This window comes from Fusarium subglutinans (assembly GCF_013396075.1).
Source record: "Fusarium subglutinans strain NRRL 66333 chromosome Unknown NRRL66333_c0000107, whole genome shotgun sequence".
Classification (NCBI taxonomy): domain Eukaryota; kingdom Fungi; phylum Ascomycota; class Sordariomycetes; order Hypocreales; family Nectriaceae; genus Fusarium; species Fusarium subglutinans.
Genome location: NW_023502170.1, coordinates 96,869 through 113,762, shown reverse-complemented (window position 1 = coordinate 113,762; position 16,894 = coordinate 96,869). Strand labels below are relative to the sequence as shown.

General features: G+C 49.4%; 6 protein-coding genes across 6 annotated transcripts; 4 read left to right on the top strand and 2 right to left on the bottom strand.

The window, feature by feature from the left end:
- Nucleotides 1–3,480: 3,480 nt before the first annotated feature.
- FSUBG_8056 (nicotinamide mononucleotide permease) lies at nucleotides 3,481–5,051 on the bottom strand (the record flags this gene model as incomplete). The annotated part of the gene is made up of 3 exons (XM_036686426.1): nucleotides 3,481–4,331; nucleotides 4,383–4,891; nucleotides 4,942–5,051. The coding sequence occupies 3 exons, from the start codon at nucleotides 5,049–5,051 to the stop codon at nucleotides 3,481–3,483; spliced, it is 1,470 nt and encodes a 489-aa protein (XP_036536460.1).
- Nucleotides 5,052–5,488: 437 nt separating this feature from the next.
- Nucleotides 5,489–6,829, top strand: FSUBG_8055 (arylsulfatase A; the record flags this gene model as incomplete). Its single annotated transcript, XM_036686425.1, has 1 exon — nucleotides 5,489–6,829. One exon carries the CDS (start codon nucleotides 5,489–5,491, stop codon nucleotides 6,827–6,829), a length of 1,341 nt encoding a protein of 446 aa, XP_036536459.1.
- Nucleotides 6,830–7,057: 228 nt separating this feature from the next.
- FSUBG_8054 (positive transcriptional regulator for purine utilization) lies at nucleotides 7,058–7,630 on the bottom strand (the record flags this gene model as incomplete). Its single annotated transcript, XM_036686424.1, has 2 exons — nucleotides 7,058–7,394; nucleotides 7,449–7,630. The coding sequence occupies 2 exons, from the start codon at nucleotides 7,628–7,630 to the stop codon at nucleotides 7,058–7,060; spliced, it is 519 nt and encodes a 172-aa protein (XP_036536458.1).
- A 587-nt stretch (nucleotides 7,631–8,217) lies between these two features.
- On the top strand, nucleotides 8,218–9,819 carry FSUBG_8053 (DNA mismatch repair; the record flags this gene model as incomplete). Its single annotated transcript, XM_036686423.1, has 2 exons — nucleotides 8,218–8,324; nucleotides 8,373–9,819. 2 exons carry the CDS (start codon nucleotides 8,218–8,220, stop codon nucleotides 9,817–9,819), a joined length of 1,554 nt encoding a protein of 517 aa, XP_036536457.1.
- A 509-nt stretch (nucleotides 9,820–10,328) lies between these two features.
- Nucleotides 10,329–12,337, top strand: FSUBG_8052 (general amidase; the record flags this gene model as incomplete). The annotated part of the gene is made up of 6 exons (XM_036686422.1): nucleotides 10,329–10,607; nucleotides 10,660–11,499; nucleotides 11,645–11,846; nucleotides 11,893–11,967; nucleotides 12,018–12,152; nucleotides 12,207–12,337. The coding sequence occupies 6 exons, from the start codon at nucleotides 10,329–10,331 to the stop codon at nucleotides 12,335–12,337; spliced, it is 1,662 nt and encodes a 553-aa protein (XP_036536456.1).
- Nucleotides 12,338–14,639: 2,302 nt separating this feature from the next.
- Nucleotides 14,640–15,896, top strand: FSUBG_8051 (uncharacterized protein; the record flags this gene model as incomplete). Its single annotated transcript, XM_036686421.1, has 2 exons — nucleotides 14,640–14,974; nucleotides 15,023–15,896. 2 exons carry the CDS (start codon nucleotides 14,640–14,642, stop codon nucleotides 15,894–15,896), a joined length of 1,209 nt encoding a protein of 402 aa, XP_036536455.1.
- Between the last annotated feature and the right edge of the window lie 998 nt (nucleotides 15,897–16,894).

Here is a 16,894-nt window from a genome sequence, read left to right as displayed (position 1 = left end):
AGGGAGAGATGGAGTCTGGCTGCCACGCGGGAGATCGGCGCCAGGCACCGTGATTCTGACGCGCTGCGCTAAACTCTAACTATCTCGAAACTTTGGTGTCGAGAAGGTATCTAGTAGAAAATGTATAATATCACCAAATGACATTTGAGAAGCAAAAGAAATAGCCTTTGACAAACTAAACTGACCAACCCTTTGTTTACACGGCAAGCATTGCATGGTTCATGGGTTCTGACACGATTGGTATTGTCGCCGTCGATCATACTACTGACGCACCAACAGCGGACGCCGCCTCAATATATCATATCACGGAACAAAATGCCGGTTTCATTATTCGAAGATTAGAGAGCTCATACTGCTTTGAGACATTTGAACTCTCTCCTACCAACAGAGCAGTTATGACGACAAGAGGCCGCCTTATTTGCGAGTTCTCCGCCACCACGACAGAAGTCTCCACCAAAGACTTCAACGATTCCTCATTCCAAGAGGTCTTAACCAAGACTCTCGTCAAAATGAGTCATCGGGCCGTCGCAGAGATGCAGCCCAAGGTCAAGAAAGCACAACAGATGCACAATGAGGAGCGCGACACAACAGGTCCCCGTATCGTCACTGAGCTACTGACGAGTTTTCTGCGAGGTGCTGGGACACCTACTGAGATCAAGGCGGTTCAGAAGAGGATGCGTGAAGAAGTCTCGTGGAATAACAGTAGTCATCCTTGGACGAGATCTCCGCTTTGGCTTCTTCTTCGTGTCGGTCTTCAGCTCACCACACCATGGTGCGTCATCCACAAGCATCACATGGGCTTTACAGGCGCTTTATGGTGTTCTTGATGGTTCAGGCTCTTCAGATTGCCTGCGAAAAGTCGTCGTCTAGTGAGGTGATTCATTTGATGATGCCTAAGATCTCAAGACAGCTTTGCAAGCTGGGTCGTTTGATGAAGATGGGATTACAATACATGAACATGCTCGACCGACAGAGGTGAAATTCGGTTTGCAGATTCTGAAGTACTTAAGTCAGCCAGACGTGGTGGTTACACTGACCTGTTTGAGTTGTTACTACCGTGGTCTCGGCTGATGACGCTTTGTTTGCGGTGTTTGAGTTACTGAGCAGATCGGACAATGCCACTCCGGAGTACCAGGAGTGTGTCAAGATTGCACCATCGCTACCACAAGCCTTCAGGAACTTGGAAGGAGTCAACCTGAGAGACCGGGTGCAGTGCACAACTGAGATCTTCCCTCACATACGATATTCTAAAACGGCGGTTGATTACTACCTGTGTCCTCTGGTCTTCGCAAAGGAGTTCAAGGAATTCATTCACAAGCTGTCAGCATCTGGTTAGGACCTTGGTAAGAGGAAGAATAATCCAACAACGGGATTCAGTGGAACCAACGACTCGCGATATGTTCTGCCACTTGGCGTGAAGCAGCTTGACCTTCCTGAACAGAAGCACACAAACGCTCTTGTTCTAGAGTACCTACTCCAGTCAGAGAATGGAATCTCATTGATGCCGCAAGAAGCAAAGGGTACCACTTTCGACAGCAGTCTTCTATTGCAGATGTTGTCCAACATGAGCTCTAGTACTCCTATTATTATCGGCGTTAGTACCCAAACCGTCGACCTTACTAACCAGGAATTTGCTATGCAATGGCTAGCTTGCTATCAAGATCATAGTTCCACCCAAGTTGTGTTGTTCTTCAACGACAACGACGGTATTGTCATTATCCACCGTTCTGGCAAGATAGAAGACTTCCAGACATCACCGTTCTCCCAGCAGCTGGATCTATATCTTGTTTTCCTGGACAAGATACATACCCGCGGAACGGATCTGAAGCTTTCTGCCAACTATCGTGCTGTGGTCACTCTTGGTGCTGGTCTGACAAAAGATAGGCTGGTTCAAGCTTGTACGCGGATGCGCAAGTTGGGCAAGGGACAGACAGTAGAGTTCTGCATTCCTTTGGAGATTGAGCACAAGTTCCTTCAGCTTAAGGGTGAAGGCAGAGAAGAGATCTCTGTCTCTGCTGTCCTTTGCTGGGCGATCACTGAGACATGCCTTGACCTGAAAAGGGATATGCCACTGTGGCTTACGCAAGGTTTTAGGTTCTCCAAGCAACAAGACATCTGGTCCCGCCTCTCTGACAATGGCACAAAACCAGATGACTTTCTCGAGGAGGAAGGGCAGAGCTTGAGGGAGAGATACCGCCCCCAGAAAGGTTTGACAGACCTTTCTTCACTCACACAAGGGCTGAACGACTCCATCGCAAAACTCTTCAAGTCCCAATGTGAAGACTTTAGTCTGGAGAGACTGCGCACTTGCTCTCTGCAAGAGGAGCAAGAACGAGAACTGGCGCCAGAGACACAGCACAAGCGCCAAGTCTAAAAGGTCCCTGCACTGAAGCCTGATGCTCATAGTGTCAATAGGTTTCTGCAGGAGTGGATAACAGACGGCTCGTTCCAGAGTCATCCACCGCTTTCCGGACTGTCATGAAACCTGCGTTTCGGAGTCTGAACAAGACTTCGGCAGCTGTCCACTTCGACGTCAAGGGGTTTCCTGAGACAGTATGGGTGAGTATGGACTTTGCGCATACTGTCAAAGGTATGTTTAGTGGGAAGAGCTACTCGGACTCTTATCAATGGCCTTCACAGTGGGTGTTGAGTGGGAAGAACGAGGAGGGTGCCTCTCGAATGGTGATTATAAGTCCATTTGAGGTGCAGTACTTTCTCCCACTTATAAAAGAGTTAGAGCATGTTACCCTCCACCTTTATGCGCCGAGGGTCAACCTTGGTAGTCGGAGTGGATGTCATTTTACGAAGGGCCCTGCAACATTTCTGAAGGAGCTTTCGGAAAAGGTCAGGCAGGACTGTGGCACTATTGACAAGACGGATATGGGAAGGGTTATTGAAGGGGTACGCTTGGTTGAGGGTGATTTCAATAGTCGGCATGGATTGTAGTTTGTGATTATGACATGCAGTCTATAGACCTGACTCCAATGTAGTCGCAGTATAAATAAAAGGAGAAGACAAATTAAATGTTGACTAGCTTTCAGTATCACCACAAGACAGAGAATGAGAAAGACAGAGAATGAGAGGTCGTCGGTGGAATTGTAAAGGCAATATCATGACCTTATTCCCGCCGCGATAGACATTAGAACGTGACCTAAATAGGAAAACGACAGGGCTGAAATAGAATTCTGTGTCGATAAGGAGGGCTTGAAACTAAAAGGAAATTAATTACCGACTTGTTATCCCTTCAAGTGGAGGATTGTTGGACTTTTCTCTCAGGCTCAGCCAATGGGGCTACGATGTAGTGGCTGGTTGAATTAACCCCACTGTTGGGCTCTTCGCTTGCAATCTCAGACTGAAATACAGGGGCTTTGGGTTATCTTGGTCTATCTCCCCATTTGAACTAACAACAAGACTAGAGGGAGCCCAAGGCCTGAGAAATGGCCCAATATACCAAAGATCGACTGTGATTTCATAACCAATCTACAGCTGAAAGCGCTGGCTTCTTGCTGTTCGCTCATCAACATCACCGTCATCCTCAACAAGCTCCCTTTCCAGGTTCTTATTCTGCCTCCAATAAACTCCCATAATCATAGCAGTGATAGGCAAAGCAGCAGCATACAATAAGACAATAGCCAGAAATCCCTTTGTATACTTTGGCGCATCGCTCTCGCGAAACAGCTGCTTTCCAGCCAGCCCACCAGCATTGCTCCCAATGACGACCATCGCCAATCCAATACTGCGCGTCTCGGCAGATCGAGCATTGATACTCAACCAGGCATCATTTAGTCCCTGAGACAGCGCATTGCCACTACTCAAGAGGGTGAAGAGCGCATATTTGGTCCACTTATCCTTATCTGTTGATCCAAACAAAGCACCGCCGAATGTAATACTCCAGAGAAACGCGGCCATGCACCACAGACCTCGCTGTTTCGTTTTGTCGGAGGCCCAGGCGATGGCGAATCTGAGGAACACGACGAGGAAGCTGCTGACCGAGTTTAAGAGGTTGGAGTTGATCTTGCTGAACCCCAGGCTTCGGATGATGGTTGGGCCGTAGAGTTGAAGACCGCCCTTGGGGGCGAGACCTACGAGGTTGAGAAGGGTGTGCATCCAGATACGGTAGTCGGTGAGGGCGGCAATAACGCCTCGGACAGTGATCTTTGCGTGGGCTTCCGTCTTGGAGATGTCTTCTTGATAAATTCTGTCGTGCATGATTTCGCGCTCACGAGAGGTGAAGAGGTCGAACCAGCCGTGAATGGGTTTGGTATGAATTGGAAATCGAGGGAGAAGAAGGATGAAGACGAAGAAGACAATTAGGGTAAAAACACCCTCGACTGTCCGATGTTAGCAATATCCATGACGGGGTAATGCAGAAGGGAACGGACTGATGAAAAGCCCCTGCCAACCAGCCAGACCAGCTATACCGCCCATCTGCAAAACACCCGCAGCGATCAAAGATCCCGTAGCTGTAGCAAAATAATTCCCGAAATAGAAAATCGACGTCCTCAGCGCCAACTCCTTCTCCCTATAGAACAGAGCAAGCATATACTGCCCACCCGGGATGAACCCAGCCTCACAGAACCCCAGCAGAAAACGCGTCGCAAAGAACGAATGCACATTCGTAACCCAAGCTTGCGTCAGAGCAATGGTGCCCCAGATGAGTACCTGGGCTGTAAACCAGATCGGTGCGCCCAGCTTCTGGAGGATGATGTTGGAGGGAATCTCGGCGATGATTATGCCAGCCATCATGAGCTGGTCGCCGAGGTTGACGTCGTTTTTGGTGATGTTGAGATCGGCTGTGAGCGTGTCGGTTAGGGCGTTGCTGATGTTGCTGCGGTCGAGCTGGAGGGCGTAGAAGCCGAGGACGAGGAGCGGCATGAGAATCATGTCGAGTCTGGTATGTGAGCTCGGGGCGTCAATTGGAAAAGGGGATGGTCAACCTACTTTCTGACGACTGCCTTCTCTTCGTCATCTGTCCAGAGAGGTTGCGCAACAATTGACTGCGGCGCATCACCAAGATCATGAGTTTCTTTATCAGGCTTGATAGAATCCATCTTGGGAGAGTGATTCAGAGCCAAGTTGATATCGGGTTCAATGTGGTGTGCGATTCAAGCCCTGTATCGAATTGATTGTCCAGCCGGTGACTGTCTTTATACTCTTTCATCACGATCCCAAGAGTCATCAGCTCCCAAACACGATAAGCTACCAAAGGCAATTCGGTGCGCACGCCATTGATTGTCAAGATCGCGTATCTTTACCTGTCAAGAAGGGTTGGTAGATTATCCACGAGGAAGATCGTCTAGTCATCGGAGGTGAGCGTCGGCGATGAGCGAAAGTGTGGGGTTTCGGACGAGTCGCCGATGGCTTCAGGTTGAGCCCTTGAGCATCCGTGATTGACGAAGATAATGAGCTCACAAAGGGCTTTAAATGAACTTGACTCAATGGTAGTATATTTGTTTGCATCGAGAGGAAAACATTGAAGAATTTCGAAATGTCCAAGGATCCATCAAAACCAAACATCGTCCTCATCCTAGCCGATAATCTCGGCTGGGGTGAGCTCGGCTGCTATGGCGGAGGCATTCTTCGCGGCGCTGCAACACCGCGCATCGACAAGCTCGCCACCCAAGGTCTTCTTCTTCACAACTTCAACGTGGAGAGTGATTGTGTTCCCACGCGCTCGGCCTTGATGACAGGTCGTCATCCCATCCGAACCGGGTGCCGACAATCTGTCCCGGCTGGGTTTCCCCAGGGTCTCACGAGCTGGGAGCGTACCCTGCCCGAATGCCTCAAGCCAAAGGGTTACGCGACGGCTCATCATGGTAAATGGCATCTTGGTGATATTCCTGGTCGGTACCCTTGTGACAGGGGATTTGACGAGTGGTTTGGGATCCCAAGGACGACTGATGAGAGTCAGTTTACGTCGGCTTTGGGATATACACCTGAAGTTGCCGAGTTGCCTTATATCATGAAAGGTGTCGCTGGCAAGGACTCGGAGAACGTTTGTGTGTATGATTTCGAAAAGAGAAGGTTGATCGATGAGATGCTGGTTGACCAGTCAAAAGATTGGCTGTCACGTCAAGTAATGGCAGAGAAGCCCTTCTTCTTGTATCATCCACTCGTCCATCTACATTTCCCGACTTTGCCGCATCGCGACTTTGAGGGCAAGACCGGACAGGGAGAATTCGCCGACTCTATGGCCGAGATGGATTACCGAGTTGGTCAATTGGTCGACCATCTGGATGACCTTGGAGTTCGCGACAACACCGTCTTGATATTTGCCTCTGACAATGGGCCTGAGTTCAGACCCCCATATAGGGGCACTGCTGGTCCGTGGTCCGGGACATATCACACTGCCATGGAGGGAAGCTTGAGGGTCCCATTCATTATCCGATGGCCTGGAAAAGTCCCGGCTGGGGTGACATCCAACGAAACGGTCCACGTCACTGATATCTTCACAAGTATACGCGAAATAGCTGGTGCAGAAGCACCACCCGATAGGCCCATCGATGATGTCAGCCAGGTAGCGTTCTTAAAGAATCCCGCTGCTGTCAAGTCCCAGCGTGAAGGATTCCTCTTCTACATCAAGGATGAGCTGCGCGCTGTCAAGTGGAAGGACTGGAAGCTTCATTTGGTCTGGGAACCAAAAGTCAACCAATCGTCTGGAAAGTTGGAGTCTCCGTACCTGTTCAATGTGGTGAGGGATCCAAAGGAGGAGACGGATATCTTGGCTTACAACACTTGGGTCATGCAACCGGTCATGAGGTTGAGGGCCGCGTTTGAGAAGAGTTTGAGGAGTGATCCGGCACCGCCTGACCCGCTCAAGGGTCTTTGAGGGGTGCCCTAGATTAAGATAAAAAGCTAAAGCAGGGAATCCAATTTTTGTAAATGAAAATTAGTATGCTCATCAATTCGCTTTGTTCAGACGCTAATGGGTGACTGGTGGTGTTACAATCATTTTTGATCCAATATCCACGGATCCAAAGTGGGTGGTGTTGGCGTCCATAGTGTCGCTGCCCCATCCAAATCCAACCAAGGCAATACATTATGTCCAAAGAGAAAGTCACTTGAAATATCCATCGGCACCTCCGAGGAAATTAGAGTGTTCAAAGTATGTGGCGGTGAGTTGGATAGCGCTATGCTTACGAGGAAATTTGATAGTATCTGGTACAGTGATAGCATCGAGGAGAGTATGGTAAGCTGAGTCTCCGGGATTCTGTACATCATTTGGCCTGGGTACTAGCAGGCGCAGTAAACTCAGATCATTAGAGCTGTACGCTTCTGGTGTTGATTCAAGCGCATCTTGGGAAGTTCGGCTGACAACGGACTCAGCGTCTATCCCTTGATTTCGGAGAACAAGCTCAAGCTCGGCGACTCGATCCTCGAGATTCTTGATATAACTGACGACATGCAAGTTAGCATTCAATCGGGAAAAAGGTAACAGGATCCAATACCTTCGAGGCACAGATTGTCCGTCTACATCGACGCTTACACACGGCACTCCGACACGAGCACGCGACGAGCATGCCGGGATGGTCTGGTCACATCGTTGTTTTCGGGACTTGCATCGCTGACAGGCCGTCACGTTGGCACGTCGGACGCTACTTCGTTTACGATTTGAGGGAGTTTCGGCCATTTCTGGCGGTTGATCATGATGAGAAGTCTTTTTGGGATGAATGATAAAAGTCAGGTTTGCCGAAGCTTTCCCCGCATTGGAGATAAGGAGGACCGGACTTGGAGCGATGGCGCGAGTCGCGCTAAACCGTTGAGTTGACATATTGATCAAGTGCAGTTTTTACATCGAAGAAGCCAAGTAAATGCTGCGGATTTAAAATGTATAGAATTAGACTTTTTATACGCTCTATCTCTTGGGATTAAATCATCGTATACTCCAGTTAGACAATGCTTGGGGAAAACAAACATTAAATATCCATATTCTCAGCAGATTCGCCTAGCACTGGCAAGGAATGTCAACATAATTGAATCAAGGCTGTACATAGAGTGCATAAGCTATTATTTGTCTGGTAGCTGTTTGACACTGCAAAGACATCACTCTGATTCACTGTGCTCCCACGTGACACAGGCAAACAACTTCAAAGTCACCAAGCCGACCCCAAACAAACTGACGGCGTCGCCTCTTCCCATTTTGCTCTTTGCTCTCACAACCAAAGCCACATCGCCTGTGTTCCTTCTTGATTAACCTTTCGCCTTTCTGTGTTCATCATGGATCGAGTGTTCAAGCGCGATGGTACATGCAACACACGAATCCGTTCCTCGGATGCCATGCCTCTTCTCTACGTGCCCAAGAAGCGCAAGCCGAAAATGTCCGAGTACGTCTCTTTTTATGTGTTGGCGTTGCTGATCTGACCTCGTCGCAGAAAGCCTTCGCGACTTCTCGCTTGCCCCATTGAGATTCAGCTCCACGTCTTGGAATTCGTCCCAAGGGAGGGTTTGGTCGCCTTGTCGCGCGTCAATAAGCATCTCGCCAGTATCGCCCAGCCTGTTCTTCACAGGGAGCTCGATGTCAATTGTCCTCGCGTCAATTTCAAACGCCACTCCGCCCCGCTGGTCCTGGTTTTACGAACTCTTCTCTCACGACCTGACCTGGCTCAAGCTGTTCAGCATCTTCGCTTAGATGGATACGACTTTGTCGAAAGACGACTTAATCAACTTCCGACCACACCCATCTTCCATCTCTCAGATGATGACAAGTTGAAGGCAGTCCAGTTCATCAGGGCTTTGGATCTTTACCAAGGCCTTGACTGGGCTAAAGCTTTCCTGAAGGGCCAGGTTGATTCTCTGGTCAGTCTCCTTGTGGCTCTTACGCCAAGGGTCAGAAGCATTTATCTCGGCGAGTTCTTCTCTGTTGAGATCTGCTACCTCCGAATGTTGTTGCATCCGGAGAGCTTCGGCAACCCAGAAGGCAGTAACGTGCACAAATTCGAGCATCTCCGCCACGTTACTGTCGACAACCATTGTGCGACGTACCATCACACCCGTTTTGACTTCAACACCGTCTACCAAACCTTCTTTCATCTTCGCATGCTTGAGAGTCTGTCTATCTCAGGAAGCTTTCCCGAGAATTTATCAGCCTTCACCATCCCGGCGAAGTTGGAACATCTTAAACGTATGGATCTGAAGCGAATTGGTGAAGCGGAGCTTGGCCGAATTCTCTCTATGGCACCCAACCTGAAAGAGTTGAAATATACCTACGCCTGGTATCCCTTGAAAAATATGGATTCGACCCACGAACAGACGCTGGACATGAAGACGCTATGCGGTTCTCTGGAAGGTCATCGACAGAAACTCGAAAAACTTGAGCTCCTCGCTCTCGATGACGGTGACGTCCTGGCCGAAGAGCCAGACATTGCATGCCGGCCATTAACCCTTCAGGGCTCCTTTCTCAAACTGCACGACTTCTCGAATCTTCGTAGTCTTGCCGCCCCGTGGATTTTCATTGCCGGGCCGTCGAAGGGGGAACACTCTTCGCCACTGCACCGCCTCATCCCGAAGTCCGTGGTGCAACTAACCTTGACAGACGATCTTTGTCTACAGCCGTACTGGGACTGGGGTCCCGAGGAGGTATCGGGTATGCTAACCGACTATTGGGACGATCTGAAAGATACAAAGACTGCTCTTACCACGATGTTCCTTGTGGGACCGCTACTCTCGAAGCTGTTCACTCAGGACAAGTTACATGTACACGTGTCGAGACAACTTGCTGGTTCTGCGGGTGTCACTCTTTTGTCAGTCGAGCTGACTATTGATAACCGTGACGCATTGCGTGCCGCGGAGGAGCGTGCACGTCGCTATGGGAGCCCATGAGAAAGGGTACAAGCAGAGGTGGTGGAGGCTGTCTAGCATGTAACAGATTCGAAAGAGATGATGTTTTGTTTTGTGTTACATCTTGGCACGGCTCGGTTTTATGTTGGGCGTTGAGAGGATTTGACCAATTATCTGATGGCGAACAAGGATGTCACATTGCCAAAGGGACGCAAGCGAGGTTTGTGCAATGTTTGTAGAGTACAAGGGTAGGCAAACCAGCAATCCCTCTATCACAGAGGGATACTGAGCGTCGTAGTTTGCTGTTTAATATTTAGCAAAAGCAAAATTAATAAAAAGAATAAGTATTATTAACATAAAGGCCCTAACTTCGCGTGCGTGCGGGTTTTCTTCATTACATGTCTCAGAACTGCAGATGTCGTCGTCATTCATTTTTGCATCCCTCTCATCGACCAAATCGGCATCGGACAAGCTGCAAATATCACCCATAACTTGATTATTCTCAACTCAGACCTTGATCCTATTTCAAAGACTCATTTCAATTATCTGAAATGGATGAGATCTCGTGGGAGGTTCGAGCAGCAGCCAAACGCGCCGCCACTCTAGACAAGATACCTTCAGAATGGAGAGTATCGTCGGAGGACCTTAAACGAGCTCAAGATCAACGTGACATCACAAAATCTTTTATTGAGCACTTCCTCGACGAAGAAACAGTTTCTATCACGTCATTAAAGACTGTTAAGATTTTAAATGCTGTATCCGAACAAGAACTCACAGCGACTAAAGTTGTGAGGGCATTTTGTCAACGAGCGGCAGTTGCTCATCAGATCGTGAGTACTAGCATATTTCTCTGTAAGACCTCGAGGTTGACATCATTCTCAGAATAATTGTCTTCACGAAATCTTCTTTGATCAAGCACTCGAACGCGCCCAGTTCCTGGACGATTACTTCACCAAACATGGAAAGACGCTCGGACCACTTCATGGTCTGCCTGTCAGTCTTAAAGACCAATTCCACGTCAAAGGCGTCGATACAACAATGGGTTACGTTGGCTGGATAGACGGTAACCTGGGCGTTGATCCTAACAAGACTCACACGGTAGAAAGCCAGGTCGTCACCGAGCTACTCTCCCTCGGAGCAGTGCTATACTGCAAAACAAGTCTTCCCCAAACGCTGCTCTTCGGTGAGACAAAGAACAACATCATCGGCCAGACATTAAACCCGATTAACCAGAACTTGTCATGTGGCGGTTCTTCTGGAGGCGAAGCAGCGCTTATGGCACTGGGCGGAAGTTCAGTTGGCGTTGGTACAGACATAGGCGGATCATTACGAATACCAGCTGGTTTTTGTGGAATATTCTCGATAAAGCCGACGTCAAATCGACTCAGTTATCGTGATGTGGCGAATACGAATCCAGGACAGGACACATATCGGTCTACGGTTGGATTTATGGGGACGTCGATCGATGCGCTGGAGGTAGTGTTTAAGGCTGTTCTTGGAACGGAGCCTTGGATGAAAGACCCAGCTGTTATACCGATTCCGTTTCGGAAAGAGGTCATGGAGTCGTATCGGAGACGGGCGGATGAGAAAGGGAATGCCAAGTTTGGTGAGAGGCCACTGAAGCTGGGGGTGCTTTGGAATGATGGGATGGTTGGACTACATCCACCTGTTCTTCGTGGCCTGAAGGTAGTTGTTGAAGCGCTGAAGAGAGCTGGGCACAAGGTGCGTATCGACAAGTGAGGTGAAAGCTTGGGGCTGACGAATGACAGGTCGTCGACTGGAAACCACCTTCACATGAAACGGCAACAAACATCCACGCAAGCTTATCACTCCTTGACTCCGTGAATACGCTAACAAAGCGCTACAGGGAGGATTTCTCAGCGCCGATGGAGCGCACGACATCCACCAACACCTCAAACGCTCCGGCGAACCTCTAATCCCTGATTTGCAAGACGGCCTCAATCTGAAAACCCCGACGGAGTTACTCAAGTATCAGGATCTCACTATCCAAGGGCTCGAGTACGAGCGGCAGTATTCCGATTACTGGAACTCCACCGCCGACTCAGATGGTACTTTATCAACCCTCCTTGCCGACCCTATACTGATACAAGAAAGGCCAAATAGTAGAGGTTGTCCTCATGCCTGTAGCGCCTCATGCAGCAGTGATACCTGGAAAGTTCTACCACGGAGGTTAGTAGTGTGAGGCGCTGTTTCATGTGTCGGTGCTAAAGATAGTGCAGCGTATACTGATGCGATGAACTTGACCAATTACACGGCCGTTGTTATTCCCACCACCAGAGCGGATAAGAGGATTGATGTTTTCAATGAGGGGTATGAACCGCTGGGTGAGCTGGATAGAAAGAATTGGCAAGCTTGTAAGTTGCGCCCTCGGAATTAAACTGGCTCTTGGGCTAAGCTAACTGCTACAGACGACGCAGATGTATATGACGGAGCTCCAGTAGGCGTCCAAATCGTAGGGCGAAAGTTTGAAGAGGAGAAATGCCTAGCCATAGCCCGAATAGTCCATGCCGTCGTCCAAAGCGCAATCAAAACAGGGTAGTTGGCTTCTACCAAAAAGCGGAAATACACATACGATTATGGAAATAGGGAGCAAGAACTGGGTTTCATCTGCCGAAGGATACTCGAGCTGTATACCGGTTTTGTACAAGATTGCCAAGAAGCCAAACTCTTTTTGGAGACCAAGGTCATGTTTCAAGGTTGCATTGCAAGGTGTTTGCATGACAGCTGAAAGTGATAGCTTCTTGGCGGGGTGTTCTCCGTTCTTTGACGTTTTGATTCCGCGGCAGGGGGGGCATATCAAACCACGTGGCTTGAGGGGCCAGAACCGATGGAGCGGTATGAATACGACCATAGCTCTGGGGAAGGACGTGATATCGTCTGGTGATCAATTGACAGTCTAGGATTGGCTCTAGTTGATCGACTACAGCATGTTCCTACTGTATTTATTCTACCACTAATTGTTTCTTCTGGCATGTTATCTTTAAGAAAACAACACAACGCGTGGACACAGACGAATGAAAAACTAGGCTTGATTGTTCACCGCCCTGAACCAAGAAACGGAATCGAAAGAGCTATATCAGCCAATCCATGCAGCACCACCATGTGAATCACAATCCAACCCCTTATCGCGGAAGTTTCATGCCGGTGGCAACGCAGCAACACCAAATCTGTTGCAAGACCCGATATCACCAGACCCCAAAACCGCGGAATTAACAGGCTAAGACGAGTAGTATTCTAGATTGCGGACAGTCCAAGTAGCTAAACTGACAGCTGAACCTTGATGAAGCCCAGCTGCCGTTTTCTGTCTCACTAAGAAGCGATAGCGTGCACATACCGTCCGCTAGCTAGACTAGACTACCCGGAGGATCACCCCCTTCTGAGTGTTAGACCCGCCATGTCTGTGCCAAGCCGCGGGAACTGTCAAAGCATTTCCTGTCCATGGGGTTGGTAATTTGACTTGATGGAGGGTTTCGATTGCGACGATAGAAAGGGATGGATATATCCGGATGGATCGGATGCATAAATGTGGTGGTAATGGGTCGGTTAAGTGAAACTGTGAAATCTCTCCAGTCGTGGTTCGTGGCTTGAGGATAATGACACCACTTCACCTAGCCCGCCACTATCGAAGCACTTAGCGAAGAAAAAGAACAAAGCCGTCGTCCTCGAGAATGGCGCGGCTCGAGAAGTAATTAAAAGATAGCTTCGGTGCAATTGTGGTCTAGGTAATTACCAGCGAAGTGCAGAACCGAATCACCCGAGATAAATGGCCGAGAAAGTTTTGAGGGGGCATCCACAACGCAACTCCATCGCATCGTCTCTGCAGGGGGAGGGGCTAATTCATCGTCCCAGTTAGTACGGAGTAGACGGTCAAACTGTTACGTCTCCTTTATGTAACGACAAGACTTTTCTATGGCTGGCCCTACCAACACCACGTTTTCCCCAGACTTTTGCAAACCGGTTCATGAGTACGTAAAAAGCTTTTTTCCCCCAGATTCTTTAAACGAGCACGATTGCCGTGATGATGGTGGAAGAAAAGTGGCTAGATTGATGCCGACGGGACTGGATCTTGAGCTTGTGATTAGGTCGTTCCCATTCCCACGTGTCAGCGAACCAACAGCACAGTCAGTACTCGGAATTATTGGCCCGGAGGAATTTGATCGTTATCAGGGGCAAATTATAGCGCATGTTGGCTGACTCAGATTGACGACGCAATCAGTTACCTATTTGCAGCTTATCATTCCATTTTCCAGTCTGCTCTACTGTTGTTTTTATGTACCCCTGCCGCCACAATCTTTTAGCAGTTTCTACAAGGGGAAAGTCGCCGTGTACCTGGCCCATAACGCCAAACCGCATTTCAGCACCGCAGCCGATTTCGCAGTCGCTGCACGTCGCCAAGAACTGAATTGACAATTGCGCTCAGGCATAATTGACCGGTGTCGCAAGACATGATACGATGCAATTTGTCCGCGCTATCGGTAACAGTTTCATATGTGATCTCTTTGCGGGCTGTCATTGGTTCGAGATCGAGCCAATTACACTTTTGGTCAACGACTCGCTGATGATGGAGGCTTTTAGTGGCTGCATGCCCCTGGCGTCAAACTCCATTGACGTGCCTCAACCGTATCGAACTGCAGCCAACCCCAACTGCGCCGCTTAGTCTGACCTCGAATTGTCTGGGCCCTTGATAAAGTTGACCAGGGGAGCACCCCTTGCTTACTGTCCTCCATCGATTCATTAATGTCCCGCATTCCCCTCGTTTTTGCTTTGCTTTTGCTTGTCAAACTTATTTCGTACCTGGTCAATTCTACTTCGAAAGGCTCCAAGGGCCATAGCCCGTCGATATGCCGCTCTACTCGGACGCCCCCGATGCGCGCCACTTCTACGAGGATAAGCCCACGCTGCTTGTATCATGGTGGATCACGGTCTTTTGTGTGGCGATCATCCTGACCCGAATGTCGGGTCGATACGTACGAGTCGAGAAGTTGCTCAAGGAGGATAAGATCGCTGCCGGGGCGCTTATACCGCTGGTTCTACGGGCTGTTTGTGTTCATTTTGTGCTCAAGAACGGAACGAATAATGTCAACTTGGATGGGTTGAAGTTGAGTGATGCAGATATTGATAAGAGGATCGTGGGGAGCAAGATGGTGCTCGCGAGTCGAGTGTTCTACGCTTCCATGTAAGTTCACATTACTGATTGATGAGAATGAAGCTCACGATGTTCTAGTCTTTGGATTCTTAAACTTACTACCCTCGAGTTCTTTGAACGTCTTGCTGGCGCTACTCGACGAAGATCACATCGTATAATGATCCACGCCATGCGCGCAACACTCGCCGCTACATTCCTCGCCGTCGTGATAAGCGACCTCGCAGAATGTCAACCCTTCCCTCACTACTGGCAGGTCACACCCGATCCAGGCCCTCAATGCCGCCAGGGCTTCGTGCAGATGCTCACAATGGGAGCCTGCAACGCCTTCACCGATCTTGTCCTCATCGCCTTTCCCATCCCCATCATCCTCTCCACTCAAATCGCAACCAAGCGCAAGGTCCTTCTCATCATGCTCTTCAGCTTCGGCTTACTCACCGTCGGCATCACACTATATCGCATCCCCCGCATCATCGAAGCACACGGAAGTCAAGTCGTCCGCACGATGTGGGCATCAATCGAGATCCTCGCCGCCACAGCAGTCGGCAACATCGTCGCGCTAGGCTCGTTCCTCCGCGACAGCGGTGTCAAGCGCAAGAAGTTCAAAGAGTCAAACAGCTACTCCGGCTACTCCAACTCGCGCTCCCAATCGCAGCCTACGAAACTCACCCGCACGGCGCATAGCCAGTGGGAGGATGAGGATCACGTTCGTACGACGGAGGGCATCTGGGCAAAGTCGCATGACACAAGCGACTCGATCTCTAAAGATGAGGATTTAAGAAAGTCGGGTGAAAGACCTGTGAGTCCGACGCAGAGTCACGATTCGCTTATTACGCGGGATGAATTGACGGGCAAGATGGATCGTGATGACTTTGTGTATCAGCAACCGCCGACAGCTGTTATCGCGGGAGGATCTAGACAGGTTCAGCGTGCGCAGCCGACGAGGGATAATTGAATGCGATAATTATGTATATTAGAACATGATAATAATTACGATTTACTTTGTTGGTATCACTGAAGTCTTGTTGGTGATTACTTGAACGTCTCATGTAAGATGCAGTTTATTGTACGTAATAGCCCACCATGATAGCTTCAGGGACCAGGACCATCCCCGGACCCAGTGTGGATATTGCCAGAGTCTCTCTTCCCCATGGGCAGCAAACACGGGGGACGACTTGACATGTCCAGTGAATGACCTTCCAGGTACAGAATGGCATGAGAACTGACGAGAGTTACAGCGTGAGGCAATAACCTTGACCCAGTAACAGTGCACGAACCAAGTGAAATCTTGCTGATCCCACTCAAGTGAAACGTTGCGTCTCCTCCCCCTCCTCCCATTCATTATCTCTGCCTCAATCGCATTTATCTCCCTTTCAACCACTCTCTCGCTGCGCCGCATTTAATTCTCCTGATCTTCACAAGCCAGACTGCATTTTGGCGTCTCTGTTAGTCCTCTTTCGGCACACCCGCACCCCATCATTGGCTCAACGCTCTGACAATCTGCACCCGAAGTAAACCGCGCATATCCCAAAAGTCCTTCTAGAAGCCTTCCAGAACGCGCCCTTTTGAAGACTTTTCTTCATGATCGGCATCCAACCCCCGTCGTAACGTCATTTCCCTCTTCCTCCCCCCAAACTGTCATCTTTTATTCTCCCCGCAATGAAAGATCCCCGCGATGCGCAGACAATGCAATCGTTCAATGTAGAAATGGGCTCCTCGTGGAGCATACACGCTCATAAACCACGAACGTCATGGCTTCATAGCTTCCGACGCGCAGATCCCCTCCCAGGCTATCATCCAAGCGACGCACCAGAGCGGTATTACGACTTACGCGCCGCCAATGCCAAAACAGCAAATACAGCACTTGCGCGAGAATTAAAAGGCCGCCATCTCCAAATGATTGCCTTTGGTGGTGCGATTGGTAAGCTTGATACCTTCCAAGCTCGGCAAATC